At 41.1% G+C, this 25,199-nt stretch overlaps 1 protein-coding gene and 1 long non-coding RNA gene across 3 annotated transcripts in view; one reads left to right on the forward strand and one right to left on the reverse strand.

The window, feature by feature from the left end:
- The window catches only part of CUL4A (cullin 4A), a 60,391-nt gene that overhangs the window by 8,365 nt on the left and 26,827 nt on the right, over positions 1-25,199 (forward strand). Inside the window, exons 3-9 of one of the 2 annotated variants that reach the window (XM_049867189.1) lie at positions 2,538-2,641; positions 11,112-11,181; positions 12,550-12,623; positions 19,934-20,096; positions 20,712-20,801; positions 22,092-22,174; positions 23,747-23,814. In XM_049867189.1, the coding sequence (XP_049723146.1) occupies positions 2,538-2,641; positions 11,112-11,181; positions 12,550-12,623; positions 19,934-20,096; positions 20,712-20,801; positions 22,092-22,174; positions 23,747-23,814 (652 nt within the window). Of the gene's footprint in view, positions 1-2,537; positions 2,642-11,111; positions 11,182-12,549; positions 12,985-19,933; positions 20,097-20,711; positions 20,802-22,091; positions 22,175-23,746; positions 23,815-25,199 lie in introns of those variants that run through there. The other variant, XM_049867188.1, reaches the window with a different exon arrangement.
- LOC126066279 (uncharacterized) lies at positions 14,445-14,982 on the reverse strand. The gene is made up of 3 exons (XR_007515052.1): positions 14,920-14,982; positions 14,613-14,875; positions 14,445-14,522 (listed from the first exon to the last, which is right to left on the reverse strand). It is a non-coding gene; the product is annotated as an uncharacterized LOC126066279 (long non-coding RNA).

Genomic DNA, 25,199 nt, shown 5'->3' on the forward strand with positions numbered 1-25,199 from the left:
GTAACTAGGTGGCTGTAACTTGAAGAAGCAAATGGTGACTCAGGAAAAGACACTAAGAAGGTAGCCAACACCTGGATTGGTCATCTGGTGCTGCTGTAACAGAAAAACCGTAAGTGGATGGCTTCAGCAAAGTGAAATTTATTTTCTCAGTCTGGTAGGCTGGAAGCCCAAATTCAGGGTGTCAGCTCCAGGGGAGGGCTTTCTCTGTCGGCTCTGGAGGAAGGTTCTTGTCATCACCCCTCCCTTGGTCTGGGAGCGTCTCAGCACAGGAACCTCAGGTGCAAAGGATGCGCTCTGCTCCCAGTACTGCTTCCTTGGTGGCATGAGGTCCTCTGTATCTCTCTGCTCGCTTATCTCTTTTATATTTCGAAAGAGATTGGCTTAAGCCATTCTCTAATCTTGTAGATCTCCTCAGTATAACTTCTCCTAATCCGTTTTATTACATCATAGCGATAGGATTTACAATGCATAGAGAAATCACATCAGATGATAAAATGGTCAACAGTCATACAATACTGGGAATCGTGACAGAGCCAAGTTGACACATATCTTTGGGGGACACAGTTCAATCCATGACACATTTGTTTTACTCCATGTTTGGCTCCTTGTTTTGAGATACCCCAAACTCTCAATTTTAAAACAAAATTAATCTGTGATTCATACAGTTAGTATGTGCCACATAGAACGTATGGGAGAAAGTTGGTTATCAGATTAAACAATGACACCACATCACAACAGGAAAAGGTTGTTTTGAGACACAGACTCTTGGTCCATGAATTAAAGTATTCAGAAAATTGTCCTCATAAAGATTTTTTTTCAACATGTACCATTTAGCTTATCCTAATTTTTGTTGAAGAAAATACATTACCTTCACATATCGTGTAAAGAACTTATTTGCAATTGTTAACGTTTGTGTGATTCACTAATGGCTAGCTATTGGAGCAAAAATAGCTTTGTTTTGAGGTTATCCTGGATTTTTTAGGAGAGGACAGGATGGCGTATCTTTGACTGGATTGTAAAGACATGAATACAAAAAGTGATGGGATTGAAGCATTAGAGAAAGGAATGGAAGGATATAAATATAAAATGTAGATAGAAATCGCTTATTTCTGTGGTAAGAAGATAAAATGGAGGGGAAAAGCTTACGTGTTCTGTTGTTATGTTGATAATGAACTTGCTCAAAAAGATTATAATTTTTTAGTTGTCATCATTCCGTGTTCTTTCCTGATGTTTGTAAAAATGCTTTCATGTGTTCTACATGGTAATGGGTATTTTTTAGTTGTCATCATCCATGTTCTCCCCTGATCTTTGTAAAAATGCTTGCATGTGTTCTGCGTGGTAGTAATATTTTTTTAGTTGTCATCATTTCATGTTCTCTCCTGATGTTTGTAAAAATGCTTGCGTGTATTCTGCATGGTAATAATCATGGCATTTTTAGTTTAGGTTGATATAATATGTAGCAGTTCCCCGAATATCATTTGGATTATTTTTCATTTTTCTTACCATTGTAAATACTGCTACAATGAATATCTTTATAAAAATTTAAATTATTTTTTTTCTAGTGGAATATAACATTTGAGTTAAACTCGGACTCTTTATTTAAAGTGTTTTCATTTAGTACCTTCTCACATTTTTTAAATGATTCAAAACTAGTTAGTACAAAACCACACATCTGTTTACAGTATTTAGTATTTAGATTGAATGAGATCCTGGTTTTGTACATGAGATTTGAAAGGAAATTTTATAACCGTTAAGAATATACAAACATTGTGTTTTTTTGTGTGTGGATTAAAATGTTTTAAAAAATATATTAAACAGCTTGTTTATTAAGACAAAGCTAAGCTAAAGTAAATTATACATTTAGCCTACAGCAAGAATAAGAAACACCACAACCTGGCTGTGTTGTCTGGGCATTCAGTTTTTTCTCCTTCGTCGTTACTGAGCTGTTGAGGGTGCAGTGCAGAGAGCAGGGATTGAGCTCCTATTGCTCCCCCGCCTCTTTGGAGCGTGAGCATTGAGGGAGACGCTCTTCCTTCTAGAGCAGTGACGTTTTCATCCCGATGTTACATTATAATCATCATACACACATAGCTCTCTTCGTCCCCCTGGCCTCCACACTCAGACTTAATAAAGCAGAATACCCAGAAATAAGACAATGGGACTGAAATACGTTCTAAAGTTCCCCCTTGTGATTGTGTGGCCAGGCTTAGAAACTATTAGAAAAAAAAGGATATTTTGAGATGCTTAAAAATTGTACAGGTACATTGCATGATGTTGTAAGTATTGTAGATAAGCCGTCAAAACTGCATTTCTGTCTTAATTATCGTTATCTACCTTTTTAACCAAACTATTACTGGATTCTGGTGTTCACCCGTAATTGCTCTAAACTTGAACAAAATAAACCATTTATTTGTAGATGATGTAAGTACTGTTGGGGTGGGGGTTTGCCTTTCTGTTAGGATTATAACTAATGTATAGATAGTTTTTTAAGAACTGATTTGTTATTTGAATAATGATTCTATTCCTTTTGTTTTTAGGCTGTTGAAAATCTCTGTTCCCACAAAGTTTCCCCGACACTCTACAGACAGTTACGCCAGGTTTGTGAAGACCACGTTCAAGCACAGATCCTCCAGTTTAGAGAATATCCTTTTTTGGCTGATGAAATTTCTCCTCATTACCTAAACCTTCTGAAACTGAACATTAATAGGTAAAGAGTTAATGAGTGTTCTTAATATTAAAGCACAGCTTTTTAAAGTTCCCTTTTATTTTAAGAATAAAAAACTTAAATTTGTTTCATGTGACTTGATATAATAGATTTTTTAATGAAATTTTTACTATTTGAGTTACTTTGCTGGTCTGAATTAAAGGGAAACAACGTCCATTTACTAGATCATGTTGAAGTGTCTAAAATATATCTTAAGTTTGAGTTTTCCTGTCCTTTATTCTATTAAAAACGATCTGTATTAGTTTTCTATAATGTGTAACAAATTACCACAAACTTAGAGGCTTAAAACAACACGGAACCCCCAGCTGAGTTCTTTGCTCAGGGTGTCACAGGCTGAAATCAGTATGTTGGCAGGGCTGTTGTCTCATCTGAGGCTCAGGATCGCCCTCCAGGCACATTTAGATCGTTGGTAGAATTCAGTTCCTTGGGGTTGTAGGACTGGGTTCCCCCTTTTTTCCTGGCCAGAAACGGGGGTCACTCTCAGCCTCCCTCAGGTCCTTGCCTTGTGGCTCCTCCCTCTCACAGGGTGGCTGTTTGCTTTCTTCTGGGCCAGCAGGAGTATCCTCTCTGGTCTGCTAAGACAGTCTTATATAACGTAACCTAATTAAGGGAGTGATTAATCCATCCTGTTCAGTCATGCCACACTCATGGAGAGTGGATTATACAAGGTGCGGATGTTGTGGGTCATCTTAGAATTTTGCCGTCCCACCATCTATGACTCAGATGTCTGTAAGGGAAATTCTGGGCTCTTTAGCATCTGATACAAAATCCTATACAAGCTGACCTCACTCTAGTTCCCCAGCCTCCTCTCATTAATAAAGCCACACACATCTCACTGTGTAGGAATTATAAAGTGGGTTGTATAATTTATAGAAAATCTACTCGTCACTGTAATTTTCTGGGCCTCAGTTTCTTCACGAGTAAAATTAAGTGGTTGGAACCTGCTCGTTTCTAAATTCTAGCTCAGGAATCATATCCCCTCCACCCTACCCATCTCTGGAACCCTGGTGGTATAGTGGTAAGAGCCCTGCTGCTAACCAAAAGATCAGCAGTTGAAATCCACCAGCCACTCTTTGGAAACCCTGTGGGGCAGTTCTACTCTGCCCTGGTAGCGCAGTGGTTAAGAGCTCAGGCTGCTAACCAAAAGGTCGGCAGTTCAAATCCACTAGCCACTCCTTGGAAACACTATGGGCAGTTTTAATCTGTCCTATAGCGCTGCTATGAGTCAGAATCAACTTGATGACAACAGATTTATTTTGGTTTTTTTTGTAGGGTTGCTATGAATCAGAATTGACTTTATGGCACACGACAGCAACCACCACCCATCTCTCTCGCTTTGAGAAACCATAGCATTAAAAATTCATGGACATGAAACCCCAGAACTGTCACAGCAGTTCGTATTTCCTAGTACTGAGGCTCTCAGTTATTTGCATGGCAGTGAAGTCCAGGTGGTCTAGAGAGCGACATCCCAGTTGGGGACAGTATTTGCAGTATTCCTCACAAGTGAATGCCTGAAGCCAATTCTAGTTCTCTTGCCTTGGCATCAGTAAGTACACCTCCATAGCATCTTCTGGCAGAGCTCTGTGCTAAAGATTATGAGGCTGTTCAGGACAGCAGTGACCACGATCAAAGGTTTGGGGAACTGGTAGGTGTGCAGTAAGTGTGTCCAAGCAGGCGTACTGTGAAGGCACACAGCAGCTTCCACTCATAATTTCAGTAAGCAGCACCACAGTCCCCCGCAAAGGAGCCAGGTGACAATTCCAGGAATCCATGGCCATGATGTTCATATCTTAAAAGTGGTCTGACTTTTATAGGAAGTTAACGGATTCCCAAGCCTTCGCTCTAAGATGTAGGAGCTTGTAAGAGTGAACTGGTGTTATTGTATCCTAATCGCGTTCCAGTTTACTTAAAAACTAGGAATGTACTTTCTGACTCCCTATTCAAATTATCCTCCTTCCAGTTTAGCCTACCCTGTGGATTGTACTAATTTGTTCATTAATGCACTCTTTAAAAAAAAAAAAAAAAAGCTTATTTTCTGTCTACTCTGCTAGCACTGGTGTTCGAAAACAGAAAAAACTGTTGGGACAGATGTGATTGCTCCTCCCCTCCACATGGTCACAGCTCTGTGGTGGAAGAGACCTCGATGCTGTGAAGAAACCATGATCATAAAATTTATTTTAATAAGAGGAGAAATTAAAAAAAAAAAAAAAAACACTTTTGGGTGGCACAAACTGTTAAGTGCTCGACTGCTAGCCAAAAGCTTGGTGGTTCAAACCCACGTGGGGCACCTTCCGAGAAAGGCCTGGCAGTCTGTTTCAGAAAGATCACAGCCTTGAAAAACCTGTGGAGCCATTCTGCTCTGCACACGTGGGGCCGCCACGTGTTGGAATCACTTCAGTGGCGGCTAACTACAACCACAATACTAAGCATTTCAGTCGTGAGGCATCTTGAGCTCAGAAATGTTAAATGTTAAAGGGACAGGAACTATAATATATAAAGCATTTGGGGTAAAATTCACAGAGAAAGTGACATTTGAATTGCGTCTTGAAGGATGAGTATGATATAGCCAGATAAAAAGGGTGAATGAGGATGTTATGGGCATCAGAAACTGAAATATGAAAGAGGTTTTCATGAAAACATTTGCATAGTTTGATGTGACTGTAACGCGTAAGGATTAATGGAATATGAGTCTGTAATGCTGAATTGAGGTTTGAATTTTAATCTCTGCATATACCGTTGAGTTGGACTTAAATCCTGTGACCATCAGAGTTCTTACAGACTTTTTAAGCAAGAATTCTATATAATTAGATTTGTGTTTTTGGAAAGTAACCTTATTTGATGAAATAAAGTAGGAAGACCAAAGACATCATGGCACTTTTTAAAGACAGCATGTATTTTTTAAGTATCTACGGAGGGCCAGGTATAACGTTAGGACCTGGGAAAAGTAAATATGAAAAAATGAGATTCTGGCATTTTAGAGCTTAAAGGCTCGTAGGGTTGGCAGAAACATAAATATAAACATTTCTGAAACAATATAGTAGGGTTTTAAAAGATTCAGAGCTGCTGCGACGTAAAGAGCAATCAGGTCTGCCTGGATAAGTGAGAGCACTCCACCAAAGAGCCGATGTCTGACTGTGTCTTCAGGGTCGAATCAGGAGTTGGCTAGGTGCCACAGGAGACAAAGGCGTTCCAGGCAAAGGGAAAGTGTGTGCAAAATCATGATACTGAGATAGGGAACAGTAAGGGGTTGGGAGCAGGGAGGTTTGCCGCTGATGGGGAACCTCTAGCATGGGAAAACTAAAAAAGTTTGTCTCAGAATTGTGAAGGAGCCTTTGTTGAACTAAAAAGTTGGGATTTTATCTGACAGAATAAGCTGAGGTATTTAGGCAGCAGAGTGGCACAGTTTTGTTTTCTAGAAAGGTAATATTGCCTTTTTTTATGCATTACGGTGTGTGGGCTACAATGGGTAGTAGTTAACTGGACAGTGAGACCAATTAGGAAACTACTTAATTCTAATAATTGTGTCCCCAGGACATGAGGAGGGTGGAACCAAGGCAATAGCAAGGGAGATAGAGAAGGTGGTAAGCTCAAAAGCAAGTTGAGAGTTGAGAGGGAGAGGATTGATGGTGGTGTGTTAGGGGAAAGAGGATGGGGATTAGAGAGTAGAGTTGTGGCAGACAGTTCGATTAATAACCAGTTAAGGAAAGAAAAAGGATTGGGAACAGGAAAATTAGTTTGATTTTAGACAAGTTGGGTATGAAGTAGGCAAGGATACGTCAAGGTAGAGACGTCTTTATGCAGTTGGAACTCAAGATACGGATCAGATGGTTGTAGACATGGATGAGATTGCCCAGGAAAAATGAGTAGAGCAGGAAGAGAAGGTGGCAGAGGACAGAATCCTGGTGAAAGTTTAAGGTGGCAACTGGTTTGTAACTGGTAAATAAAGATAGTATAATGGGCTTCAAAAACTGGGGAAACGACAGATTACGGTGACTAAAGCATTTAAGCTGCATTCATGTGTTTGTTCAGGAAGCAGACTTTGTGCTGGGCGCTAGGGATACAAGATGAATAACACTTCCTGCCCTAAAAGAGCCCATTTTTGCTGGTGAAGAGGGTTGTAACTTAACCCAGTCTTGTAATTGGCAGTGTTCATGCTATTGCGGGTACCCTCTCTCTCACTTGGCAGAGGATGCTAAACAAGCTAAGCTTCTTTAGGTTTCTTCTGCCTTGGAGATATTCCAGCACGTCTTGTAACTCTGCTTTCTAAGACTCAGGGAATGCCACCTACTTTATTTTGATAGTATCCTGAAGTTGAAGCCAATGACGAAGAACTCAAGGAGGCTTCAGGAAGCACTTTGTAGATTGAACAGATCGAGTGTCCAAGTAGAAAAAGAGCTCATGGGAAATTGAGTAATCAACTGTTACCTCCTTAGGCTACCACATCCTTTCACTTGTTCATTTATTTGATAAATTCTGTGTGTCTGCCCATTTCCGAATACATGATCAGCTGTTGATGTTATGCCTATTCCAGATATAAAGGGGACTCCTACACACGCGCATCCCATCCAGAAGCAGCCACTGCTGGAGCGGTCGTCACAGGGCGGAAACCATGCTGTATAGCTGGACTCAGTTGCATGAGTTTTTCTGAAATACCAAACCAGACTATCTTGAGAATCTAAACCTTGAAATAACGAGCAGAGCTCACTCTTCCCTTCTCTGACTCAGCTGTACAGTGTTGAGCCGAGGAAATGCTAAGACGCCAATTACTTAATCATAAGTGTATTATGTTTTTGTTGTTAGCTGACGCTGAGTGGCCCCGACTCGTGGCAGGACAATGGGATGGAATGCCGCTTGGTCCTGTGCCGTCCCCATGATTGGTTACTCATCGGACCATTTTGGTCTGCAGGGTTTTCTTTGGCTAATTTTTCAGAAGCAGATTGCCGAGCTTTTCTTCTTAGTTTGTCTTAGTCCGGAAGCTCCGCTGCAAACAGTTGAGCTTCATAGCAACACTCAAGTCCCCCTGACAAACAGGTGGTAGCTTCACATGAGGTGCACTGGCCCAGAATTGAATCCAGGTCTCCCACATGGGAAGCAAGAATTCTACAACTGAATCACCAGTGTCCCCGTTTTGAGTTACAGGTAAATTTATTAGCCACATTTTCTAGATGAAACTAAGGTCCAAGGCAACACAGCTGGTAAGTAGGTGAGCAAAATAGGTATAGCTTCTGCCCTCATGGTTTTGTAGATTGATGAGGAAGGCAGTAATTAAACAGTCACATAAAAATACGTGTAAATTTTGGTAAACATTAGAAAATGTTATTATTAAAGATGATAATAAAGAGACCTGATTTAGGTTAGAAACCACTGCTGTTGAGTTGATTCCAACTCATAGCAACCTTATAGGACAGAGTAGAACTGCCCTATACGGTTTCCAAGGAGTCGCTGGTGGACTCGAACTGCCGACCTTTTGGTTAGCAGTCATAGGTCTTAACCCCTATGCCACCAGGGTTTCCTGATAGAAGTAAGAGAATATCAAAGGTTGAGTGACTGGTGATTAATTTATGATGTGGAATGAGCGATATGTAATTGTTATCTCAAGGTCTGCCCACTACTGCCGAAGCCAGCGTATATTGCACAACTTTCACTGGGATTATAAAAGCTGGAAAACAGATTTTAGGAAATGTGGGTCGAAAATATTACCTGACCGTTTCCTACCCCAATATAAACATCTTTTTGGCTTCTTTCTTTTTCTTCTTTTTTCTCTTTCTCAATCCCTCGTGTTTCTTACGTCACTGTAATCACACGGGAAGCGTAGTTTTGCCCATGGTGTATTACAAGCATTTTACCCTTAGATATTTTGTTTCTTGAAGACCTGCCTGACACCTTATTAGGCTGCTTAAATCCTTTAACTAGGATTGGCCCTCCTCTGAAATTAGAAAAAGAGCAGTCATTCTGAAAGTAGAGCCAGCATGGTTGTTGGGAAACCTGTCTGAAGAATAAACCGTAACAAGCTTTCGATGAGTCTGGAAGACGGCGGGCGGGTGGTGTATCTTACATCCTGGGATTACTCATGTGCAACACTGTTGCAGATTATACCTTACGGTCTAAAACTGATTTGGATATTTAGAAGGCTAGAGCTTAGTAAATACCAGACTGCTTGGTATTAACTTATTTCATAGTGCTCACAGGAAATAACAGAAATTTTTAGTTGCAGATCTGTATTGATTTTTCAGACCTATTCAGGTAAAAGTACTTCTTATTTAATGAACTCTTCCAGTTGGGTGTTTCCATCCTCATAAAACAATGCACCAGAGAGCTCTGTGCTGGCTGTTGTCGCACCCCCGTCGCACACTGACATCAGGTTGATTGGTGTCAGTTCAGGTCCAGTGAAGCTCAGTCCTGAAAGCTCTGTAAAAGGAAGGTGGGGATGGTTACACAACTGGAAAAATGTAGACAGTGCGACTAATTGGTACGTGTAGAAACTGTTGAATTGGTGTGTATTTTGCTGTGTATATCCTCAACAACAAAATAAAATGATGTTAAAAAGAAGGGAAAAAAAAAAAAAAAGCTGTGTAGAGCCAGTTAAAACTTGCAGGATTTTCATCACGTGGCGGATATCTCTTGTTTAACACTTGGAGTCGGAACCTCTGAATTACTGTTGTGATGTCTTCCAGGCTTGAGCATTAGATATAGCCTCATCTAAATCTCCTGACAGGTTTTTGTTTTGCTTTGTCCCTTTTTTTTTTTTTTGTCCAGACTGTATAAGGTTCCTAATATAATCGTTACAGTTTTGAACAATTAATAAAAGAATTCTTCCAGAATTATTGACCACTGAACTCTCAGGCCTTCCCCTGTGACTGACGACCTAGTCGGAACGTATTGGCAGCGACTCTTGAGAATTCAGCAAAGACTCCACAGTAAACAGAGTCAAACGTTTTGGCCAGGACAGTGGTAGTTACGGTCATCTACACTTAGTATGAACATGATGATGTTAAGTGTCACCAAGTCGATTTTTGACTCAAAGCGGCCCCATGTGACACAGTAGAACCACCCCATTAATGTTTTCTGGGCTGTGATCTTTACCGAAGCAGATCCCCGGGTGTTTCTCCCACAGAGCCACTGGATGGGTTCACACCGCCAGCCTCTTGGTTAACAACCAAGCACATAACCATTCCACCACCAGGATAAGGCTGCAGATAGGCCCTTTATTCCCTCAACTATCCTCTTAATTTCTTTTGTTCCCTTCCTAAAGTCCTTCCGTCTGGTTCCCGTCCTCTTATTATCCACATACTCTGTTAGACTTCTGTTTGCCAGCTGAAGACTCCAACACTAGTCTGATTTGTACACATCAGGAACTTGACTCTGCTGTGTTTTTTTTTCTCCTCTCTTATATACCAAGAATTTTATATGTAATGTCACAGCAGCTCGGAGGTGTAGTGGGGCTCTGTTATACATGAGTAAACTAAGGCCTGGGGAAGCTGATAAGTGGTAGAGCCAGGATTTAAACCTAGGGGATCCCATGCTCTTTCCACTTCAACAAACTAGTATTTTGTTCTGTAAAAAGGTTGAGAAGATTACATGAGAATGAATGTGAAAAGTACTTTGTAAAGAAGCTTACAGAAATTGATTATTCTGCTTTTCATAAACTTGTGCTCATTTGTCCCAGGAGTCCATATTCTAGCTTCTTTTTCCAATATATTAACATTTTGAGCCTTTCTTAAAATAAATAGTCTAAGAATTAGGCTTAGAGTGTCCGTAATTTGGTGTATGAATGAGATCTCGTCTCGGTTTTGTAGAGCATCATTTCATTGGGGCTACAGGATAACCCTGAGCCATTTTTCTCTATGTAGCCAACCCTTTTCCTACTGCCAGCCTTCCCTATGCTATTAATAGTCAATCTGCTTACTAATTACTGAGACAACCGCTGGCTATTTACAGTCTTCAAGAACTCAGATATGAAATTACATTTACTATCTGCTCTTTGCAGAGTAGAGCCTTTAGTCCAGTCCAGCCACCCAAATCCGTAGAGCTTAGTGACCTGGTTGTTAGTTTCAGCTGGCAGGGGTCTGAAAGTAATCTGGCAGTGAAGTAATGAGAGAAGAAAGGGAAACTGGAAAGGGGGTTCAGAAAGGGAGTGATAAGAGGTGAAAGAGAATTACAGTCGAGGGAAGGAAAGGTGAGTACAGGTAGGGTTAACTACAATTAAAGTAATGAGATGTGGAAACTAATAAAACACATTTATGGCTTTTGAGTTTCTGGTCTTTCAATATTCCGATTATTAAATGATGTCTAGTATTCTATGGAGAAGAGAGATGAAATTAAGGGATTAAAATTTCAATAATTACATGACCAATGTTTTTAAAGTTTTCCTTAGCAGGTTCTGCACAGACTCACTAGATAGTGTTTTATTTTTAAAAAAGATTAACACATGCTGGCAAGATCATTGCAGACAAATGGTAAGCTTATGGACTTTTTCATTAATACTGTTTTTACATGTGGTGCAATCACTCCCTGAATTTACTGATGTTTTTTCTGTTCTCATTTATATATTTCTTCTTTTGTCATATTAAGCCTCTAGTTTAGCTAGACAGGAAGGCGATTTAAGTAACTGAAAGTCTTTGTCCTCTTTCAATTCATCTTTTTTTTTTTTACTTTAATCAAAACATATTCTCATTCATCTTCCCACACCCAGCTCTGGGCCAGATGTGAGCTGAGACATGGAAGTTCTGTTTAGGATTCTGTTATGAATCAAATGCTGTCGTCGGACCCCAGTGTAGTTAAACAGCAGAGAATCAAGAAGAGTGGGGAAGGTGAACTCTGCTTGCTCCTGAACAGGGCAGACTAATAACATGGCTCTCAGACCAATCAAGGGGCTGACATACAGTGACAGTGAAGCCCAGTCTCTACCCGAGAACGTCCATAAACTCCAGAATGAGTCTCTAAATTTTTCCTGAATCCCAGTTACACCTGGTAATCAAGCCTGAATTCCAGGACTTTCTCGCAACTAGGCTACCAGAGTCTTAGACTTTGTAGACATATTGATTATAATTTGATTTTATGTATATGAAGTTTTGGTGTGATCTGGCAATTAAGTGAGAGAAAAGGTATTAATAGCTTTCCTAAGTAGGTTAAATTCTTTTGTAAATGAAATAAGGCGACAGTGAATGTGACCTTGGTAGCTGCTGAAAATAGATGAATAGTTCCTGTGATCCAGTAATTGAATGTCTTGTTGGGAAGATTTTGTTTACGTATATAAGCAAATCTATCCAATAGGGTATAGTAAGTTCAGTGATAGAAGTATTACAAGGTTGCAGGGTGCTGTGATAGTGAGGTAAAGGGAACAGCTTTATTCCTCACTATTTAGTAAGATAACCTTGCAAAGTACAGTCGAGAGTATGTGGGGGGCCAGGAATCTCCTGATAATGCTAATGTAACAATGCAACACAACAATGTTAACAATAAACTACAACAATGTAACAACAATGTTAACAGCATAACATAACAATGTAACAACAATATGACAAACTTTTTTTAAGTTTAGAGCACTACCAGTCTAATAAGATTTGCCACATTAGTCAGGAAATAACCAAATTTAAAATCTTTATAGTCAGATTCGCTGGATAAAAGAGATGAACGTTGAACATCGAGGGCAAAAATGAAATAAAAAAAAAAATCAAACATGAGGGCCTTGATGGGCGGCATCTTTCCATCCAGAGACAGAGACTATTAGGTTTGAGATGACTGGAATAGTTATAGTTAAAAGGTCTAATCTTGAATATTTGTTTTAAAAAATAGGTATAAAGTTGTCTTCTTTTAACTTGCAGATCATGATTAGAAGCATTTTCTTGTTTCTGGATCGCACTTACGTGCTTCAGAACTCCATGCTCCCTTCCATATGGTGAGTGTCTGTAGTCTGGTGTACTGCGTCAGCGACCGCAACTGCAAGTGTAAATCTGGTCTGTGTTGTCAGCTGATTCATTTGGTAAAAATGTATATAGCCATTTGTTTCTATCTTTTATTTGAAATGTTTGGGTCCAAGATAAATCCCTTAGACGTGAAGCGCTGATGTTTCCAGCCAGCCAGTAAGGGGTGAAGGGTCGGTGCCAGGGGCAGGCAGGAGGGCCGGGAAAAAGCAAGTTCTTTTACTCTCTCCAGTTCACCTTTAGGTTCATAGCTAAGGCATTGGGGTAGAGGGGCTCCTGAGGGGTCCCCAACTATGAAGCAGAAGTGTTCTGAGTCTGCGTTTCTTTAACTAGTGATTGCACCATCAATAACAACAGACTTCAGGAAACCTGCAGCCGATGTCACACTGCTCGCTTCTGCTGTTGAAGGACTGAGGAACTGATGTACTCTACTCTGTGAAAGCTTGCCGGCTGCTCGTGAAACCACTGTTCTAAGTGTTTTAACATCTACTTAATTACTTAATCCTTAGAACAGCTCTATAGGGGAGGACCCTTATAGTCCCTATTTTATAGATGAAGAAACTGAGGCACAGAGAGGCTAAATAACTTGCTCTAGACGACACAGCTGACAAGTGACGGAGCTAAAATTGCTTCTTGGGCTGTCTGGCTGTAAAAATCTCAGCCCTTTATCTATAAGCATAGTTTATAACTATGTCTTATAAACTGTAAACGACGTTTGTAGCATAAATAGGTTATACTGCCTCTAATCTATAAGAGACAGAAAAGCTGAAATGACAGTATAGTGTAGTAAGAATTAGGATTAAGGTGCATGAGAAATGCACAGTGAAGAAGTCCTTAACTCAGCCTCTGAGACAGAGGTGAGAACTGGAAGAGGAAGAAGGAATCAAGCTGAACCGTGACCAGTTTTTTCCCCCTTGCCATGTTCGTTTTGAGGTTCTCCCTCTTTGAGAACAATCTTCTCGCTCAATAAACCCTTTCAGCTCTCAAAGACTCACTGATCCAGTTTTTCTTACAGCATGCTTATTTAAGCTATATCCAAATGGATATCTTTACAAGGAACAAAAATGAGAATTTAGAAAATGAGTTTTAAGTTTTGCCCTCTCTAGACCCAGTAACTAGAGGACACTGAAAAAACGTGATTAGAACACGGCCTCTGTGGGAAACACAAGAACTGCATTGTGACTAGAGCACGGCCTCTGTGGAAGATACGAGAACTGCAGTGTGACTACAGAGCACGGTCTCTGGGAGATACAGGAACTGCAGTGTGACTAGATAGTGGCCTCTGTGGGAGATACAAGAACTACAGTGTGACTAGAGCATGGCCTCTGTGGGAAACAAAAGAACTACAGTGTGACCTAGAGCACGATCTCTGTGGGAAACAGAAGAACTGCAGTGTGACTAGAGCACGGCCTCTGTGGGAAACACAAGAACTACAGTGTGACTAGAGCACGGCCTCTGTGGGAAACACAAGAACTGCAGTGTGACTAGAGCACGGCCTCTGTGGGAAACACAAGAACTGCAGTGTGACTACAGCGTGGCCTCTCTGGGAAACATAAGAACTGCGGTGTGACTAGAGCACGGCCTCTGTGGGAAACAGAAGAACTGCAGTGTGACTACAGCACGGTCTCTGTGGGAAACAGAAGAACTGCAGTGTGACTACAGCACGGCCTCTGTGGGAAACATAAGAACTACAGTGTGACCTAGAGCACGGTCTCTGTGGGAAACAGAAGAACTGCAGTGTGACTAGAGCACGGTCTCTGTGGGAAACAGAAGAACTGCAGTGTGACCTAGAGCACGGTCTCTGTGGGACATACAGAAACTGCAGTGTGACTAGAGCACGGCCTCTGTGGGAAACACAAGAACTACAGTGTGACCTAGAGCACAGCCTCTGTGGGAAACACAAGAACTGCACTGTGACCTAGAGCACAGTCTTTCTGTGGGAAACAAAAGAACTACAGTGTGACTAGAGCACGGCCTCTGTGGGAAACACAAGAACTGCCGTGTGACCTAGAGCACGGCCTCTGTGGGAAACACAAGAACTGCACTGTGACCTAGAGCACAGTCTTTCTGTGGGAAACAAAAGAACTACAGTGTGACTAGAGCACGGCCTCTGTGGGAAACACAAGAACTGCCGTGTGACCTAGAGCACGGCCTCTGTGGGAAACACAAGAACTGCACTGTGACCTAGAGCACGGCCTCTGTGGGAAACACAAGAACTACAGTGTGACTAGAGCACGGCCTCTGTGGGAAACACAAGAACTGCAGTGTGACCTAGAGCACGGCCTCTGTGGGAAACACAAGAACTACAGTGTGACTAGAGCACGGCCTCTGTGGGAAACAAAAGAACTACAGTGTGACTAGAGCACGGCCTCTGTGGGAAACACAAGAACTGCCGTGTGACCTAGAGCACGGCCTCTGTGGGAAACACAAGAACTGCACTGTGACCTAGAGCACAGTCTTTCTGTGGGAAACAAAAGAACTACAGTGTGACCTAGAGCACGGCCTCTGTGGGAAACACAAGAACTGCCGTGTGACCTAGAGCACGGCCTCTGTGGGAAACACAAGAACTACAGTGTGACTACAGCACGGCCTCTGTGGGAAACATAAGAACTGCGGTGTGACTAGAGCACAGCCTCTGTGGGAAACAAAAGAACTGCACTGTGACCTAGAGCACAGTCTCTGTGGAAAACACAAGAATTGCACTGTGACCTAGAGCACGGCCTCTGTGGGAAACATAAGAACTACAGTGTGACTACAGCACGGCCTCTGTGGGAAACATAAGAACTGCGGTGTGACTAGAGCACAGCCTCTGTGGGAAACAAAAGAACTGCACTGTGACCTAGAGCACAGTCTCTGTGGAAAACACAAGAATTGCACTGTGACCTAGAGCACAGTCTCTGTGGGACATACAGAAACTGCAGTGTGACTAGAGCACGGCCTCTGTGGGAAACACAAGAATTGCACTGTGACCTAGAGCACAGCCTCTGTGGGAAACACAAGAATTGCACTGTGACCTAGAGCACAGCCTCTGTGGGAAACACAAGAATTGCACTGTGACCTAGAGCACAGCCTCTGTGGGAAACACAAGAATTGCACTGTGACCTAGAGCACAGCCTCTGTGGGAAACAGAAGAACTGCAGTGTGACCTAGAGCACGGCCTCTGTGGGAAACAGAAGAACTGCAGTGTGACCTAGAGCACGGCCTCTGTGGGAAACATAAGAACTGCGGTGTGACTAGAGCACAGCCTCTGTGGGAAACACAAGAACTGCGGTGTGACCTAGAGCACGGCCTCTGTGGGAAACACAAGAACTGCACTGTGACCTAGAGCACGGTCTCTGTGGGACATACAGAAACTGCAGTGTGACTAGAGCACGGCCTCTGTGGGAAACACAAGAACTGCAGTGTGGCTAGAGCACGGCCTCTGTGGGAAACACAAGAACTGCCGTGTGACTAGAGCACGGCCTCTGTGGGAAACACAAGAACTGCCGTGTGACCTAGAGCACGGCCTCTGTGGGAAACACAAGAATTGCACTGTGACCTAGAGCACGGTCTCTGTGGGAAACACAAGAACTGCCGTGTGACCTAGAGCACGGCCTCTGTGGGAAACACAAGAACTGCAGTGTGGCTAGAGCACAGCCTCTGTGGGAAGGCTGAAAGAACTAAGCTGATGAGATGCCCTGGAGGCTGTTGATGGGTAGCCACTGAAAGACTCTAAGCTAAAAGTGACATGAGGAGATATTTTAGAAAGATCATTCTAACGGCAGTAGTGGGGGTAGATTAGAGCAAGGCGGGCCTGCTGGCAGAGAGCCCAATTTAAAAATTAGTGCAGTTGTCTGGGTAAAGAACTGAGACATTTTCAGTAAATATGTAGAAAAGGGTATTTAGAAGATAACTAGATAGAAATAAGGTGTCTTGGTATATAAGTGTGAAATTTGAGGGAGTGGGAGTCTAGGTTTACGCCTAGATTTTTTAATTTGACGCCTGGTTGGGTGGTGGTGATGTTCATAGAGAATGTATACAAGGATGTGGGGTATATTTTGGGGAAGAAGATAATACATTGAATTTGAGATACCCAGAAGAGCGGCCTAGACAAGAGAGGAGCTAGATGTGGGAGTCAGCGGTGCCATATTCCTGGGTACAGAGGGGTTCCCTAGAAGAGTATGAACAGTGGTGGTTTTCAGCTTGGCAGTATGGCCCACAGGAGCATTGGGAAGCCAGTGGGGTTGTTTTTTTTTTTTTTTTTTGATTGCCATGATGATTGAAGGGAAACAACTATATTTAGAATCAAGAGCCCGGGATGCTAAGTGTCCTACAGTACCTGAAAAGACCTACATGATGAATTGCCTTGCTCTAAACGACAGTAACGTTGAAAAATAATGATGAAGAGGGAAAAGACAAGAGGGCAGGATTAAACCTCCTGTGTACAGGATAGACAGGGAAGCCCATGAGAAATAGAAATACGAAGAAGTAACTGTTAGAAAAAGAAGGAAAAAGGCAGAAAAGTGTGATTAAGCAAAAGGAAGAAAGAGTTTTAAGAAGGGAGTGGTCACACGTCAGATGAAAGCGATTTCAGGTAGGATATGATCCAGATGGGTTCTTTTGATTATAGAAATAAGTTATTAATAATAGCACATTAGTGAAAGTCTTTTCAATAAGGTGCTAGAATAGAATGAGAGGACGAACAGAAGTGGAAGTTAGAGGGAATTAAGATAGGGTTTTTGTGTTTGTTTGTTGCAGGTGAGAGACTTAACTCATGTTTAAGTTCGGAGGAGGAAAGGCCTCCTGGAGAAGGAGAGGTGGAGGACACCCATGCCAGGGGATGATTGATGGAGGGAGGTTTTTGATGAGCTGAGAGAAGAGGAGGCAGTCCACATCACAGGTGGAAGAAGCAGGGGAGAGCTAGCAGGAAGCTAAGGCCATTGACACATGATGAGTTCTTTCTTGTTCGTGTGTGAAGGAGGAAGTGGTAGGTAGGGAACTGTGAGGAAGAGGTGAATCTTGAAATGGGCGTGAGGGCAACGGGAAGAAGTGCAGACCAGGCACGTGTAGGATCACCCTGCAGCAGCGAGAGTCCTGCAGAGCCTGGAACCATCGTCAGCATGATTGTAGCAGTATCCTGAACGTAGAAGGAGAGAGGCAGGTGACTGGTTAAGAGCCCTCGTGGCACAAATGGTTATGCGCTCGGCTGCATAAGGTTGGCAGTTGGAACCCACCCTGCAGCTCTGGGGGAGAAAGACCTGGCAATCTGCTTTCATAAAGATTATAGCCAAGAAAACCCGATGGGGCAGTTCTGCTCTATCATGTGGGGTTGCTATGAGTTGAAATCAACTCCACAGTTCCAAATAACAACGAAAGGCCTTACTCAGGTAAGTTTAGTAGTTTATGGCAGGACAAGAGAACAGAATAGTTCAGGGTATTGGTCTGCAGGTGGTGAAAGTGATGGACCACGTGATGTAATCTGTAGGTACGGATGGACGTGAGGCCAGGGAGACTGAGCTATTGGGAAAAACTGCAGAGGTCAGTGAACTGAAGATATTAATGGGGTTGTCGTTGTTAGCTGCCATCGAGTTGGCCCCCAATTCATGGCAACTCCGTGCATAACAGCTCCGACCATTGTGTTTCATAGGGTTTTCATTGGCTGGTTTTTCAGAAGTAGATTGGCGGGCCTTTCTTCCTGGCCTGTTTTAGTCTGGAAGCTCCACTTAAAGTTACTTAGCGCCATAACAACAGCAGGCCTTCACTGACGGGTGGTGGCTGCACCGGCATGCACTGGCTGGGAATTGAACCCTAGCCTCCCATGTGGAAGGCAAGAATTCTATCCCTGAACTATCACTGACCCTCTTAGTGGAGTGGAATAGAAATAATGAACATTTATTTAGCACCAATTACATGCTTGGCACTGTTTTGAAATGTTTTACAAGTCTAAATGAATACATTTAATCCCCACTTTACATGTTTACATTAATACATTAACATTTCCATTTTACAGTCAAGGAAAGAGAGGCACAGAGAGGTTCAGTTCCTTGACCAAGGCCATACAGCAAGCAAGTAGTAGAGCCAGGCTTGAAACCCAAGCAGTCTGTCTCCAGAGCTTGCACATTTAACTGCTATAGTTTACTGCCTGTACCTTGTGATTTAGGGATTATATTTGAAATATATAATGAAAGCTCGTGATATGTGGCATGTTCAGGGAACATAAAAATGCTTATTAAGATTACAATGAACAGTATATGGGATAAGTGGCTGGAAATCTACCTTTTGAGTCTTAACTATAGGTGTAACTCCCAAGAACCCTATACACAGCCTAACTATCTGTCAGCCACTACTGCTCCCTCTGCACTCCACCATGCCCCTAAAATGCCAATTCAGCCTATCTGGATAGGGCCCGGGGCATATGTATTTTTTTATCTACCTCCCCTCCCGTTTAATATGGTTAGCCAATTCGGAGACGTGCAGAAGTTTTTAAGCACAGCGTTGAGTGACATTATCAAATAGGTTTTACAGACAGCTGAATTACCTTTTTAAATTAAAAAAAAAAAAAAAAAGCTTCAAGTTTTGGTGTGTGTGTGCTTTTTTTTTTTTGTAATGACTTGAAGTATGATAAACTCTTAAAGTCACATTTCAGATTATATTTTTCAGTGGAAAGGACCAAATATAGGAGGGTACCAAGTGATCTGGAGAAAATAGAAAATTTGCTGGATGAGAGAGCACCAGTAGAAGGATGACAGACTGGAAAGGAAAAGAACACCGAGAGGCTATTAAAGGGTGGTAGAACAGGAGTAGGGATAGTGATTTCCAAAATCCTTCAGCATCTGTAATCACTCACCCGTGAACAATGGTGTGTACCATGCACTAAAGACAAGCAGATTTTTACAATATAGGTTTACTTTTTTTATAACAGTTTGCCTGACCCACTGCATAAAATAGCACAGCCTTGTTTTGGGGAAGAAACACGAGGCATACTAGACTGGGCAGGAAAAAAAAACTTGTCACCTGGATTTAGAGAAAATTAGCAAACCAAGTTTTTTTTGATAATAATATAGCTGGAGCTTCACCTAAAACTTTTAGAAGTGTGAAACTAAAATATAGTTTTGTTGGACGAACGGAAATGGGAACCCAGGGTGAAGAAGGGGAGAGTGTGGACGCATCGTGGGGTTGGCAACCACTGCCACAAAACAATTTATGTATTAATTGTTCAATGAGAAACCAATTTGCTCTGTAAATTTTCACTTAAAGCACAATAAAAAAATATAGTTTCTTTTTTTTTTTTCTACTGTTCGTACAGGGATATGGGATTAGAACTGTTTAGAAACCATATCATTAGTGATAAAATGGTTCAGAGTAAAACTATTGATGGTATTCTTCTACTAATTGAACGAGAGAGAAATGGTGAAGCTGTGGACAGAAGCTTATTGCGAAGTCTACTGAGTATGCTGTCTGACCTTCAGGTAAGTATCTTACTATTCTAAATACACCAATAATATTTTCCTGTAGTTTATAAGGAAAAAAAACTTGAATCCCTCCCTAATTACCTACGCCAAAATAAATAGATGTATCAAAGATTTAAGTATAAAAATGAAATCATGTAAGTATTTCTTGAAAACATGGGAGATTTTTTCTTTTTAATCCAATGAGAGAACAACTCTAACACTAAACCAACAGCCTCAAAAGAAAAGATTGATAAATAAAGCTACATAAAAATACAGATATCCTCGTGGAAAAAAATAACTAAACAAAGACCACACAGATAAAAGATAAAGGTCTGAATTCTTTAGTACATAAAGAGCTACTACAGACATAGACCCAGCGCTCCATAGAAAAACGTGCAGGTGACTGAAGCAGCACTTTGACAGAAAAGCAAGGGCACATAGACAGTGGGGCTGCCTCGCTCTTCGCCTGAATCTGCCTGTAAGGTATTAGCCATTGAATGATAGTTCCGGACAGCTCGTTGATACAAGGAACCACAGTGGTGCTGAGTGGGATCCCTCAAGTATTGGGATACGTTAGCACATTAAAAGATAAGTTTATTTTTTGTAATTAGTAAGTAACTGCTCATTTCTTAGGTATATAAAGATTCATTTGAACTGAAATTTTTGGAAGAAACTAATTGTTTATATGCTGCAGAAGGCCAAAGATTAATGCAAGAAAGAGAGGTGAGACTGCGTTGTTTCTGAATTCTCTTTTCTGTGGGTATGCATCTAGTTGTCAGTTTCAGAATGTTTGTCTTTTCACATACCTGCAAACGTTTTATTGAAAACCTTCTGAGGGCTACAGTCTACTGAAATGTTACAGTAGTAAGAATTTAATTTCTTTTCTTTAACTTAAAAACTATTTTATTGCCCTCCGTCCTTCCAAATAAAAAAACATTAAGATAGTTTCTGAAGTATGTAAAGGAACTCACGTTCAAGCAAGAGGATAGGAGATAAGTCCTAAATAGATAAATTGAACGTATCAAATAATTTCATCTGTGAAAAGCATTGAAAAAAAATTACCTAAATAACAAGTGATATGAACAAAAAAAATTTTTAATGGCCAGTTTCTCAGGTATTAGAACATAGTCCTTCTAAGTTAGCCCCTGTGGACTTGTCACCCATGTGTGTCACTTGTTAATCATAGGCTGGACCCCAGCCGTTAGTTCTTAATCCTAATTTTGGGGAGGAAGTTTTATGTCAGGTGCTTGGCATGGCTCCAGCCATCCAGATCAGAAAATGCTGTAGCAGATTTCCCGTGTTGTCATGGGACTGTAGGGAGACCTTTTGCCAATGGAAATGTGAAATGTATTATGAGATCTCCAGAGGCCACATGGCTTGGTGTCCTCAAATGAAGAGCCAGCCTGTTGGTTATGTTTTCTTGCTAATCCCGTCTGTTGCGTGGGAGACGAATTGCCATTAATTAAGCTTCTGTACCCTCCAACCCAAGTGCTGATTGCTCATTTTCCTGTGGACCTTCATTGATGGAGGAAGAATATTGTGGTACTAACCCAGGTCATTGTGAACAGGGCATAAGAATAAAATGCTACCTTTGTGTTAATTTTAATCTCGAATTAAGTTTAAGGAAGCTTTCTACTGTGTGTTCCCCCTTACACACACATAACTTTCCATTTTATACGCTACCCACCCCCCCCCCAGGTTAATCTGTGTTAATATTTGGCTTGTACATGTATTCTGGGATGGGGAGCCAAACCAAAAAAACCAAACTCGTTGCTGTCGAGTCGATTCCTGCTTATAGCAACCCTATAGGACAGAGTAGAACTGCCCCATAGGGTTTCCAAGGAGCGCCCGCCCGATGGATTCAAACTGCCAGCCTTTTGGCTAGCAGCCATAGCTCTTAACCACTGTGCCACAAGGGTTTCAGGGATTATGTAATTTATAAGCGAAACCTAATATTTGAGTTCCTTGGTATTCAAGAATCTTTCTTACTAAAGTGATTGTTCTGTTTAAAAGGTTCCAGAGTATCTTAACCATGTAAGCAAACGTTTAGAAGAAGAAGGAGACCGAGTAATTACGTATTTAGACCACAGTACACAGTAAGTGCTATTTACTTAGTTTTTGCAGTTTCACCATAGGTTAAACCTTTTCCTAGCTAGTTACTGAAATAAATAGCATTTTAGTAGATTAATTCAGTATTATCTAGAAGTATTTTTGCTGTAGCATATGCTGCTTATATTATTTGTCATTGTTCAGCTATTATAAGGGACATTTTTACTAAGTGCTGTGTTGTGATTTTTTTGTTCAAAGAAAGTAATTCAGGCTAGAATCTGGGGGTTATTAGACAAAAGGAGTTGTACTTATATTAATGGATTATTGGGAGATACTTATTTTGAACTTATTGGACATCTAGTTGAGCCTCTCAATCATACTATTTTTACTTTTCATCTAGTTCTTTTTTCCCCCCTCTAAAGCTGGGGTTGATAAGTAGCTAGGGAAAAGAAAAAGGGAGAAATGTTGTGAGTATCTGTGTTTTGGCATGGGATATTCTCTCAGGTAGTAAGAGCAGAGGCATAGAAGAAAAGAGATTAAAATGATAGAATGTGCAGAATTTGTTGACTCATTGGTTTGGCGAGAGAAGGGGACAGACAGGATGAAAGAAAGGAACAGGATTATGACAGTCTGAGAATACAGAATTGAGAGGACATGAGAGAAAAGATGAAATTGCTTTTAGGCATATTGAATTTGATGAGCCTTTATGAACTCCAAAATGTCCAGATAAGTGCAGGTTGAGCTGAAGCCACACAAGGTAGCTCAGGGATTACGTATATGGGGGATGCTTACACTTGGCTGAGGAGTAGAAGAAGAGCCCACAAGAGAGACAGAGAGCAGATAGCCACCGAGGCGCAAGAAGAAATACAGGAGAGAATGGAGTCAGGAAAGCCCAGGGAATGATAGATCAGCAGATGTTGCCAGTAGGTCAAGCAAGGATAAAGCCTTTGTTGATTTTGTTCACATGGGTAACTTTTATGAAAATACCTATAGGCCTTAAATAACCATTCTTAGATTTTCTTTCTTGTAAGAAATTAACAGATATTTGAGTGTCTGCTAAATTTTCCCGTTAACAATATTTTTATATAGTATTATTCTCTTTATATGTGTGAAATGGAAAAACAGGCCAAACTAGACAATGTACTACTTAGGGATAAGGTTAGAGACCAAAGGCCTGAATTCTAAGGTTAAGGAGAGCTGTTTATAACAGAAAATGTTCAAAGTCTTTTCAAGCCTTGAGGTCATGTGGGTGCTGCATTTTAGTGATAACAATTGTACTTTAGAGGTTGACATAATAATCACTACTGACACCAAATTCAGGTGTTCAGCATGCGTTTTAGGGGCTCTAGAATCTTCTCTGGAGTTTATATCTGCTATTCAGGTAGCTGTCAGCAGGTGATAGTAATGCCGTAACATGGAGGGCAAAACTCATTGAAAAAATAAAATAGAGCCTACATGCCTGCTACCAACAAAGCCTGAGGCAATCTACTTTTATTCCAAGACATGATTGCCTTTCTGCTGCTGTCCTTTTCTGCGAAGCTGTTGACCCATTTATGTTACTCAGTTTGCAAAGAGTAAATTGTTTTGTTTCTGACGCTTATTCTTTTTGCCCTGTATAGGAAACCACTAATTGCTTGTGTGGAAAAACAGCTCTTAGGAGAACATTTAACAGCAATTCTGCAAAAAGGTAAGTTTCCTAACTCTTGTGTGACAAGCTGAATGTTGTTTCGTTGCTAGGTGCTGTCAAGTTGGTTCCGACTCATAGTGACCCCGTGTACAGCAGAACAAAACACTGCCCGGTCCCATGCTATCCTCACAATCGTTGTTATGCTTTGAGCCCATTGTTGTAGCCACTGTGTCAACCCATCTCTTTGAGGGTCTTCCTCTTTTTCCCTGACCCTCTGCTTAGGAAGCATGATGTCCTTTTCCAGTGACTGATCCCTCCTGATAACATGTCCAGAGTGTGTGAGATGTAAGTCTTGCCGTCCTTGCTAGTAAGGAGCATCCTGGTTGTCCTTCTTTCAAGACAAATTTGTTTTGAATGATGGCCCTTAAATTATTAAGAAATGAAGTGAAACGTTATAAATAACAATATAAGAGTATTTGTTATTTTAATAAAACAGTTAGTAAAAATCTTTCTTAATAAACTTAGTAGTCTGTGAGGGAGAAGAAGAAAAAAAAATCTTAAGAGTTTTAGTGAGAAAGAGTTCAGTGAACTGTGTCTGTAGAACTGCAATTGACTGCTAAAGTCGCAATAAATACTACCTGGGCTGAAAGGTCCCAAGAGATCCTCTAGATAACAAAAAAACACTTTGAAATGTGGGTACCAGGCCAAAGGGCCTTATGCCACCCTTACTGTACAAATAGCTTTTCAGCTTGAATACTTACAGTAATGCTTGTTTTCCCTCATTGCATTATTTATCATGTAAACTCTGCAACACAGGTAATGATCAAAGAGCTTTTGTGAATATAAATACGCGTAGTTATTCACAACTATCACTAGTATTATTCAGGTGTGTTAAATGGTATAATACCCTTTGGAAGCTAGTATTAGATGAGTTACCAAAATTTGTGGTCGCATTAAGCCAGAGTATACTTTTCTATCCCAATTATCTTTGAAAAAGCAGCAAATGGAAAAAAGCACGTAATATTGCTAATTGTAGTTTTAACTTAGACTTTACATTCGTTGATGGTGATATTAAAGCTTTGTTAAAGACTAATTCAAACCTGGGTGCTTTGAGTACCGCTGAGACTGCGTCTTGTATCCTGTACGTTTAGAAGTTAATGGTGATGCACCTCATTCCATGTCCTCTTTTTATTTCTGGCCTTCGAAGTAGGCTTCTTTCTCTGAACACTGTAACAAACACAATCTAAACTTGTAGCACTTCAGTGCTTAAGGGGACTTTTTATAGCTCTTAAGTATTTAATGTTACCATTCGAAAGTCATTTTAAGTATCTTTGGAAACAACCGGATCTCCTCTAAGCTTTTGGAAAACATAAAGTTTAGTTTTGGGAGGGCCCTAAATAGTACCCAGATATATTCTGGTTTGGGTTCTACTTCGCCAGATAATA

The sequence above is a fragment of the Elephas maximus genome, chromosome 23 (genome assembly GCF_024166365.1).
Source record: "Elephas maximus indicus isolate mEleMax1 chromosome 23, mEleMax1 primary haplotype, whole genome shotgun sequence".
Classification (NCBI taxonomy): domain Eukaryota; kingdom Metazoa; phylum Chordata; class Mammalia; order Proboscidea; family Elephantidae; genus Elephas; species Elephas maximus.